Genomic DNA, 10,563 nt, shown 5'->3' with positions numbered 1-10,563 from the left:
CGCACGCACCACTGAATCACTTGGCAAAAACAGTTGAATTTAGTTATATATCCACCTTTTAGCAGCTAAAGCGCGTATGCGCAGTAAAAGCGACGTTAAGATTAAAAAAAGGCATGGAACGGCTGTATTTACGGCGCTGTAAATGCAGCCACTTCCTATAAAAAAAATGTGCAAGGAATGGCTATATCTACGGTGCCGTAGATGTAATTTTCATACAGTTGCATTTTTAATTTTTGTTGCAATTCTTAAATATGTTCAACCTTTTTCCTCACTTATCATATTTCAAAAAGACAAGCAATAATAACTTTGAAAATAACACAATAATTCCACACACAAATAGTTTTCCATTGATTTTATGTTGAAGCCGATCACAGAATGAAATCTGATCATGCAACAAACATACCGTACGGCGTACAGACAGCTGTTTAGATGGAGGTTTTAGCCAGAATGACAGACCACCATGTGAATCTGCTTGTCACATTTTGATGTTTAATGTAAGCTGAAAGTTAACCACAAAGCATCGTTTAACTACTTTAATACATCAGTGGCAACTAAAATAATGAAGTTAGACTTAGAGTACTGCAGAGTGAGAGACATACCTGAACCTTGATGCACCTTGATGCACGATGCACGATGCTCGATGCTCGATGCTCGATGCTCGATGCACGATGCACGATGCACGATGAACCTTGATGATTATCTTTGGGTGATACACAGATTAGTAGCTTGTAAGATAACTCCACGACTAACAATTTCACAAGTCAAATAAACAACTTCACCGTGGGCCGTGGCAAAGATTACCCAATTCAACCATAAGAAGAACCTGGTTGAGCTTTAGCTTATGGAGTTGCCTACGTGTTTGGAGAAGTTGCCAGATGTTTTTAAAATGTTTTTAAAATTAAGCCCAATTGTAACAAGTGATGAAACAAGACCAAACTAGCTCAAAATAAGATAAATTTGCGCAAAATATAATCAAAAGTAAAAAAATTTTGGTGAAAATGGAAAGAAACCAAACGAAAAAATACTACGAGTCTGCGACTGTTCAAGTTTTCCAGCTTCTCTAAAACAACTAGCCTAATTCTACTGGAAAACCGCGGAACTGGCAACTCTACTGTTTAGGTTGCAATATTTTAGAGCTTCCCCATAAATTATTTGGATTGATTTTTCATGGACAACGCAGAAGAATATTTGCTACCTTTAAACTTGCTTTAAATAAAAGCTTATGCTTTTTAATTTCATGTACCGGTAATAAATTTTATGATAGCACTTCTTTTTGAATGTTTGAAAATAATAGAATGCATAAATTTGCAGTTACTTGATATTTATCTCGTATTTATTTGTAGGCTACCGTATACTATTTTTCGCAGCAGAAAAAATAAAGGTTTCTCTCTTCCTCACTCTCTCTCTCTCTCTCCCATGGGAAGCAGTTGAGTCGATGACTAATACTGTTCTGCAGTTTATTGTCTGTTGTGAAATGTATTTATTCATAGCGTCAGTGTTTTCTGATTGATTCTCATACTTCAATGGTAGCCTACTATTCTTGCAATAGAAAAAATAAAAAAAATGTCTCTCTTTCCGCTGGTCACTTGTATCCTGTGAACAGAGAGTAATCTTCTTCTGTTGCTTGCCAAGAGAGCTTGTCAATAAAATTTTCCCTTACTTTTTATTGTTGCTTATTTCAAAGTGTTTGATCAATTGAATTTATTCCACTGCAAGAAATGATCAGTTTCTCATGACGATGTTTGTTTCGGCCCTGTGTCAAGAGCTTCTACAAGTATGCCTAACTACAAGGAATAACCTATCAAGGCTTTGTCAGTTTGAGAATAAAGATTCAAAACCAAACCAACCAAACCGTTCATCTAGTCAGGTTTACCTAGGTCAGCTGTGTTCGGTCAAGTGTAACAATGCAAACAGCTGATTCAGGGGCATCCCCTATCGAGTCTCCTACCGAAGCCAGCAGTTGTGAACTGGCCGATTAAGTGACAACTGAGCAAGTGATTGATTGATTGATTGAATCTTTATCCTCGGACTGGGAAAGCTTCTTGCAGAGCTTAATCCTGGCAGTTTTGCATACTTGTAGAGGCTTTGAATCACTGACGCAGGCCCGGTCACCGAGATTAACAGAGTGAAGTTTCCGATTGTTGAAGTCTTGTTGCCGGGGAACTATTCCATCCATTAGATGCCGCTGAATGGAGAGCAGTCCTTAACGTGCGTTGCTCAAGCGCACACCCCGAGAGTCGAACCAGCGCCGCTTGATCTTGAAGCTTCTTCGTTCCAGAAGTGACGCGCTAACCAATTGAGACAATCGAGCAAGTGACAATTCAGCAAGTAGCTGAAGGTAAATAATGAAACTGAGCAAACCATAACTTGGAATGCCACAAGTCACTGAAGTCAGCAAAAGAGTTTGACAATCGATGACCAAGCACGTCCGACGTGAGCACGTAGGCTAAATCTCTTTTGCTGACTTGGCAGTACCGTACCGTAGCTGAAAGCCTGAAACGAACCTGCTGAATTGAAGCACTTGCTAAGTTGTCACATGCCGAGTGGTCCGACGACCTCCCCTATCAGCAGCAACCAGCAGTTTTTATGACAGCACAGCAAGTAATTTTCAATGATGTCAATTTGTTTGTGTTTATTTATGAGTGTCACAGCGATGATTCAATGCAATATGTATATAGGCTATGTAGCCTATAGTCAGACAGTTTAATCACATAGTAAGCTACCAGGCAGTATCATAGCAGATAAAAAAGTGGTTTCATGTTATTTTAACCTAAAAAAAGGTAGGTTAATACTAGAATGGCTACTTTTGCATTACTTTTTATAATTATTGAAACACAGTTACTTTTTGTAGATTTTAAAAATCACTCAGTCTTTGCCATTTTGAGTTTCTTGTTTTCCAATTTTATTTTGGCATGCACCTCAAACGTCAGTTGGTTAGTGTGTGACTTTGTAAATGAAATATCTTTATGATGAAATGATGCTGATCCGACTCTCAGGGTGTGCAGTTGAGCAATGCATTCTAAGGACTGCTCTCCATTCAGCGGCACCTAATGGATAGAATAATTTTACAACAACAACACTTCAAGAATTGGAATACTTCACCCTGTCAATCTCGGTAATCGGCCTTCAAAAGCTTTTACAAGTATGCAAAACTATAAGGAATAACATATCAAGGCTTTGTCAGTCTGAGGATAAAGATTCTAAACCAAACGACCAGACATTTTCATACATTTACTTATGCGAAACGGCATGCTTCCATTGCTTCCATGAACCAAATACTGAAGAACAAATCCTGAGATCATATCATCAATGGTGATGGGCTACCATTATCTGGGCGCAAAATAGAGCAAAAGGCCTGGAACCATAAACTGGATGCTTTCAAATAGCCTCTTTGCATGGTTTGTGGAAACATCTCCAATTATGAGTTGTTAAAGAACATTCCTTCAACCTCAAATAAATATATCAATGAATGTTTTGGACTTATGGCTATGCACAATGGTTGCTTTAAAGTAACCACACTCTTAGTTTATAAAAATGTGACTAGTTGTTGCAGGCTACTGTTCATTTATTGACTGCTTTTTGTTATAAAAAGTACGGTAACTAACAATGTTAGCCTGAATTCTGGATGGCTCAATGTAGAAACATCCAATTCTTTGATTGTCATTGTCGTCGTGTAACCCTTTAAGTCCAAGGGTTTGTTCTTTCGGCACGGTAACCCAAATTCAGGATGTTTCCAGATTACATTGGAAATTCTTTGATATATAAATCTTTGGATCAAGCGTCAAATTCAATTGAACAGAGCACGTCAATGATAACTCTTAAATAAACCTTACCCGGGATAGTGGATGAAATAATTCAGTCAACAATAAGCAAAACACTGCTCTATTTATTTCAGTAACAGGGCCTAAGTTGATGTTTCAAAGCATATAAAACTGCTAGAATTAAGCTTTTATATAGACTTTCTCAATCTGACCACCAATTTATTCATCAAGCCAACTGCTTCTAATTGAGTTGCACAGTGAGCTACACATATTTTTTTATATATATATCAATAGTTTAGTTTTCTAGGCAACTAAATTATCTTCACTTCAGTGTGTTTGTTGTAGAAAAAGGTAGAAGAGATAAAACACAAAGATTGAGATATCTGCACATTTAGTTTTTGGCCAGTGATTTGGTAAATGAGCTGATTTGATAATTGTATTTAAATTTTTACAGACACATTTCAGTGATAATGGTCTTTAGGTTGTTAATGCTGGCGAGTGCCTGTCTTGCTTTGGTAGCATTTGCAGGTAAGCTTACATATGCAGTAAAGATAACTGCTTAAGATAATACAGTTAGTTAAATATTTAGCTTTCCAAAAAAAATAGTTTTTTCATTGTGTTATTATGTGATTGAATCATGAAAAGTGATAATGCGTAACTGTGCTTGCGATACCATTATTATTATAAAAGAAATAACAAGATGTAAAACTATAGTCAACTTTTAGCATGTGCGGTTAAGTATGCACTTCCAGCACAGCTTTCGGCTTGGCAGAAACATCTGGTAAATAGAGTAATTTTTAGCTTAACAGCATTTCAACGACAAGCAAAAACTTTACTCTGCCAATTCCAGGGAATGGCTAGCATCACTTGCTTATCGACTTTTTGATTGTGCAAAGCTGGTAGGATTAAGATTCCAGAGAAAGTTTTATATTTGGAGGATGAAAGAATCAAAAGAATTCTCTGTACTATTAGTATTTGCATTTATGAAAGTCGTTTTATCCCATGTGGCAGTATTAAACAAAAAACACCCATTTTAGCTTTGTACCTAAGTAATTTTATTGCAAAATCAGGTTTGTAAAGTAAGAAAGCAATCCTATATGCTTTGTTATGGGGGTACCTTGACTTAGATAACTGCATTTTTGTTTAGTGCCTCTATGGTGTAGCTTCCAGATAAATGAAAATAAACAATAAATGCTATTAATGATACTAAAAGTGTTCAATGCCAAGCAAAAAAAGCCCAGCAGAGCAATTTACATTAAATACAGTTACTACTTTCTAAAACCTTCTACAGCCTGTTTCACCCTAAACAGAGGATTATCAGAGGTCCTTATGTAAATTCTATTTGAATAAGAACCTTCTGATGATCCCCGTTTAGGGTGAAACGGGCTGTAGATTTTAGATAGTATTAGACCCTAACTATATTTGATGAATGAAAATATTTTTCACTGCTTAGTTTTCACTATTGTGAATTGAAACGAATGTGGAGTTATGCCGAAATAAACTTGATTAACTGATGATCGATAGCTAGTTTCAATTTTGTATTTGTACATTGTGTGACCATGAAATGACGCACATCATTGGTGTTTCAACTACAACCTGCTCTTTTTTTACAGATTGCCAGCATCTCAAATTCATTCCTGCTACAACTCCTCACAACTCTTCCAGTAGCAATTCGTCAACTACTACAAGCAGCTTAGATACAACAACTGCTGCAGGTATTCCCTGCTTTATAACTATGTTTGTATACTTGAAGACGTAGTCTTAATTGCTTCATGATGAATTGATTATATCTTCAATCTATTTTCAACAACAGTGTTAGTGCAACATGGTATATGAGGTTATGCGTCAATTCAAAGCGGTCAATTCAAAGCCGATAATTTATTTACGATAAAGACAATAAACCTAACACTAACCCTAACTTTAACCCAGGGATCTCTGAAGAACAGAGATATTTTATTTAGAGATTCCTGTCTTCAAATTTCGTCTTTGAATCATCGGCTTTGAATTGTCGTGATACCGCATACGATTATGCAGCAGGTTTTGATACTGAGTATGGTGCTATGCTAAATTGCAGACAACAGGTCAAGGGTAAGATCAACTTGCCACTCTCATGCAGCTACAAATGATGTAGCCTTCAATCATTTGAAAAAGGAGATGCATTAAAATGTGCAGTTTACTTCATCATAATTCAATAAATTTGAAATTTTGTTTTCGTTCTGATTGTGTCACTTTATTCTACAGATGGGCCAACTTCTGGTTGGCAGGGGTACGTGGGGGCCATCGTCGCAGTGATATTGTTCGGAAGCAATTATTTACCCGTCAAAAAGTTTGAGACTGGTGATGGTGCGTTGGAAATATCTGAATTTTTGTTTTGTAACCACTGCTAGCTTTAAGTGTCTGTAAATTGTTTGTAAATTGGTCATTGTCTGGTCAAATGCTCTAAATACACTTAAATGCTCTAAATACACTAAATACACTTACTATTTGAAAACGAGTCATTCAATCTTATGTAAAAAACAGATTTATTTTTGTGAAGTCATTCAATTTGATGTCATCGTTAATAAAGTCATTAGGTATGCTTTATTGCAGACAGAATTGTCCATAGAAGCCTAACCACCCAAAAAGCAACAAAACAAACAAACCAGACAATGTGTGTCAACAATCAGTGTCAACATAAAGAGCTTGCTGATAATGTTTAATTTCATGTAACAATTTTTTTCTTAGCTTTTATGAAAATCGGATTTATATTTTCTTGATCTAAAAATAAACATCAGTTGGGTTTTGTTTATGTTTGTTCAATGCTGGGCAATGCTTTTTTTTGATATATTTTAAACCATCAACGTAACTTGTTTGTTGCGTCATTCATCTGTTTATTATACACTAAATATATGCATCTTCCTGTCAGGCATGTTCTTCCAATGGGTCTTCTGTGTGGCTATATGGATCGGAGGGTGGATAACAAATTGGGTTCTGAATTTTCCAAAATTCTACGCTTTGGCCATGCTTGGAGGTTAGTGATAAATACAAAGGTTTGTTTTGCGACATGTCATTTAAGTAGCAAGAGATGTAAAGTTTGTTGCTCCAACCTACCAAATGGTTCGTGAAATTAGAACACAATTATTTGTTTAGTTCTCGGCGTAAACAAATTGATTGATTCATGACATTTTTATTGTAGGATTGAGAAAGCTTCTTTGAGAGCGTAATCCTGGCAGTTTCGCATACTTGTAGAGGCTTTAAATCACTGACACAGACCCGGTCACCGAGATTGACATAGTAAAGTTTCCGATTGTTGAAGTGTTGTCTGTGAGTTATTCCATCTGCTAGGTGTCAATAGATGAAGAGCAGTTCTTGAAAATGTGTTGCTCAAGCGCACATCCCAAGAGCCGAATCAACGCCGCTTGATTTTAATTTTTTTCGTTTGTGTAGATGATTTTATCTCTTGTGATAAACTTGTAATATCGCTTGTGATAAACTCTAGGCTAAAAAATTTTTGAAATAATTGGGCAAATTCTCCGAATGTTATGATTTAATTCATCAGTTTGTTGGAAATTTGATATTGGGCGTCAAAATATTTTAAAAAACGCCTCAAGAAACATAAACAAAAAACGTACTGTTCAGGGTTTCTCTGGGCCACCGGGAACATATGTGTCGTCCCGGTCATAAAGACAATCGGACTGGGGCTGGGGATGCTGATATGGGGATCGTTCAACTTACTCTCGGGCTGGGCCAGCGGACGGTAGGATGGTTGTGTTGGTCTATTGGTGGGTTGGTTACTTCTGCAGTTACATCAGACTCGTTCCATCCTAAGTTCGGTGAAAACTTATTATACTGTCGCCGGAACTCTTATTATCACAACTATTGCAATTGTTCCTGGACGTTCGATTCATGGCAGTTATTTGGTTCCGTTTCTAGTTGGAAATGTGATAATGGACCTAAGTTTGGTTGTAGTGCCATGTAGGCCTACCCGTGGCGCACTACCATTTAAAAAAAAAATTTTAAACAAGCAGTTACCTAAATTCAGCGTTGAAATTGTTGAACTTAATTTCTTGAGCGACTAGGTGGCATTTTATTGTGTTGATTGTTCTAAGAAGAGCATTTCTTTCAAATTCTTAGATTCGGCTGGTTTGGGTTGAAAAAAGAAATTCCAAACCATCCAGATTTGAACTACGCCGCCATTGCTCTAGCCATGACCAGGTTAGTTATCCATTAACGGATCACATGCTGCTGCTCTGTTGGTATAATGCCATCGCTCTTTCTGGGTTGATGTACAAACAATAATATAACACCATGGCGTTTGAGTTGTGGTAATTATACAATATTTACTGTACATATGTATGTTGAGAAGGAGCGATCTGCATGAATTAGTGGTGCGATATTGATGAGCCCAGCCTCATGGGCGAAACACGTCAATTCTTGCTACACTCGACTTCCGAGAAATGTACATATTTATAACGCCTACAAACATTCCGACTAACCCCACTGCGTTGGTTACAACAATGCTAGGTTGCGTACCCTGTGGCATAAATGGGCAATTGATGTGTTTGAGCGGGAACCATTATTCTTCGATATACAGTAAATCCATGTTTTTTTTAATTTGAAAACAACTTTAATCGGCAGGCCTACCAATAGGCTAGACGAGGCAAGCTCACGATGGTTGAATCTGAAAGCGCTTTATTTCCAATAATTTATGATCTAAAGAGTCCAGAGTGACACCAACAAAGAAACAATGTGTGTTTTCAAAACAAACGCCTTATTTAATTATTTCGTCACACTGGCCAAAGTTACGCTTCCTGCTGCATAATAAAAAAAGTTCCACTCTGCAAATAATAATACGACCGGACCGTGTTTTGTTGGTTCCTCCTAACATGTGTAAGTTTCGTATTGAACATGGCCGAGTGGTGAGAGCCCTGTCCGACACTCGAAAGGTGCCGGTTCGACACCGCTCCAGAGCATGTGACTGTGTCTATCAAATCAAATTGAAATATATAAGTTGTACACTATCAAAGTGGCACAAGTTCCCATATTGACGTCACAACAACTTACTTTCAGCGCCATCGCGTGGATGTTTGTGAAGTCACAACCGAATCAACCGATCGATTTGGACGACCAAGATTGTGATGAGCCTCCATTGCTGAGTGACGAATACAGCAACGAAAAAATTGATGAGGAAAGGTCCATGGTGTGCACCAGGGTTGTTAAACAGGTTGTTTAAAAGCGTAAAGTGTACGTAGCGTAACGTATGCGTAAACGTTCATTGGAAGCTTACGCTAGCTTTTGCGTAAAACCTCCCAGGAACTAATTACCGATATGCTGCCGTGGATCGTAGCCAAAATGTAGGTTAAGGAAGAATTTTAGGTCCCAAAACCTTTGATTACAAGAGTATTAAGTAAAAGATCTAATTTTGATCTACTTGATCTAAGCCTCGGGGGATGAGAAGATAAAGTTTTCATTGTACTAAACTATCGGCGCTAGCGAGAGTAGGGTGGCCAGTTCCTTTCTCTCGGCCGCCTTTACAACAGAAACTACGCCCACTCAAGTTATTACACCCTGGGTAGAGGTGAGCGGTGTGATAGGCTACTAAGACCAAAGTGACATTGCAAATGAGACGCGAAAGTCATTTTATTGAAAAATATGTCAACTTTGGGCCGCGTGTAAGAAGGGTTTAGAAAACGTGATTTCTTTGTCTGCAGAAGTTTATTCTGTTAATCTCCGTAATCGGAGCCAGTGGTTTAAGTCGTATGATGTTCGCCCTTCGTTTCCGAAGATGGCCAATGAGACTGAGATCAAGTTTTTTTTTAGTGTGGGCTTTGGTCAGTGTAGGCTCATGGCCACCTAAAGATATGGCCTGATTTATCACATTTTGCAGAAATTTCCAGGTTTTTCTAACTTTGGGCGAACGTTTAAATATTTTTTTGTAACAATTAGATTTTTACGCTTTCTTTATTCTTTTCCCCAGATGACACAATAGGTTTTAACATTCTCACGTGTTGAAAAAAAAAAAATTGATTTCGAAGATTTTAGTCAGACTGTTAATTTTCAATAACAGTCTGATTTTGCATTTTTCAACTTACTTTTTCTCATTTGCTACTGCTGCCCCAAGGCAACAAAAAAGTTTTATGTCATTAGGAAACCACAAAAAGTTAAAACATCTAAAAAAATGTCAGTCAAGCAGTAGCTGTAATCAAAATCTGCAAAATGTGACAAATCAGGCCGCATCTTAAGGTGGCCATGGTAGGCTACATGAGTGCGGAGATGGCTGATGAGGCCTATCTGTGCGGTGAAGCTTCTACTGCAGGATGGACATTGGAAGGATGGTTGGCTAGAGCCAGGGTTGTTTGAGGCCTTGCGATGCTCTCGTTTTTTGACAGCAGATAGCGTACGGTTAGATTTAGACATGTGCCAACGACCAATATTATCTTGTTAACGTAGCCGTAGCATAACGACTTTCTCAGCCCGAAGATGTTGAAGTATTCAACACTCGATCTCACACAATGAGCTCATGTCTAGATTACGTCATCGAGGAAGTTTTAAATGAAAATCTTTCCTCAGGACTCTCAATCATCTGATGCTAGCGTCAATGGTGATGTAGCGTGGGAGAACAAGCTTTCGTCCAATCAGAGAAGAGCTATGTGAGCTTTAAATTAACGGAAATTTGATAAAAAGCCTTGCAGCAACAGAATTTAATGTAGCTGCCACATTTTCTCGAATGATACCTTCTGGTTTTGTAAACTGCGAGGTCTTTTCTATTAACTGTTTTGATTTATATTTTTACAAAGTCTGCATGTTTTATTGGGAAAGTTAT

The 10,563-nt window shown here is 37.7% G+C and overlaps 1 protein-coding gene across 1 annotated transcript in view; it reads left to right on the top strand.

Annotated features, from left to right (window-relative positions):
• The first annotated feature begins 3,816 nt into the window (after nucleotides 1-3,816).
• Nucleotides 3,817-10,563, top strand: part of LOC145782786 (transmembrane protein 144-like) — a 10,064-nt gene continuing 3,317 nt past the window's right edge. The window contains exons 1-9 of the mRNA XM_082594550.1: nucleotides 3,817-4,018; nucleotides 4,216-4,289; nucleotides 5,375-5,476; nucleotides 6,003-6,104; nucleotides 6,667-6,771; nucleotides 7,380-7,497; nucleotides 7,875-7,955; nucleotides 8,811-8,964; nucleotides 10,311-10,390. Of these exons, the coding sequence (XP_082450676.1) occupies nucleotides 4,232-4,289; nucleotides 5,375-5,476; nucleotides 6,003-6,104; nucleotides 6,667-6,771; nucleotides 7,380-7,497; nucleotides 7,875-7,955; nucleotides 8,811-8,964; nucleotides 10,311-10,390 (800 nt within the window). The 5' untranslated portion in view covers nucleotides 3,817-4,018; nucleotides 4,216-4,231. The remainder of the gene's footprint in view (nucleotides 4,019-4,215; nucleotides 4,290-5,374; nucleotides 5,477-6,002; nucleotides 6,105-6,666; nucleotides 6,772-7,379; nucleotides 7,498-7,874; nucleotides 7,956-8,810; nucleotides 8,965-10,310; nucleotides 10,391-10,563) is intronic.

This window comes from Aplidium turbinatum, chromosome 14, assembly GCF_918807975.1.
Source record: "Aplidium turbinatum chromosome 14, kaAplTurb1.1, whole genome shotgun sequence".
In the NCBI taxonomy this organism is placed as follows: Eukaryota; Metazoa; Chordata; class Ascidiacea; order Aplousobranchia; family Polyclinidae; genus Aplidium; species Aplidium turbinatum.
The sequence above is the reverse complement of the archived record's forward strand: the minus strand, read 5'-3'. Positions and strand labels throughout refer to the sequence as shown.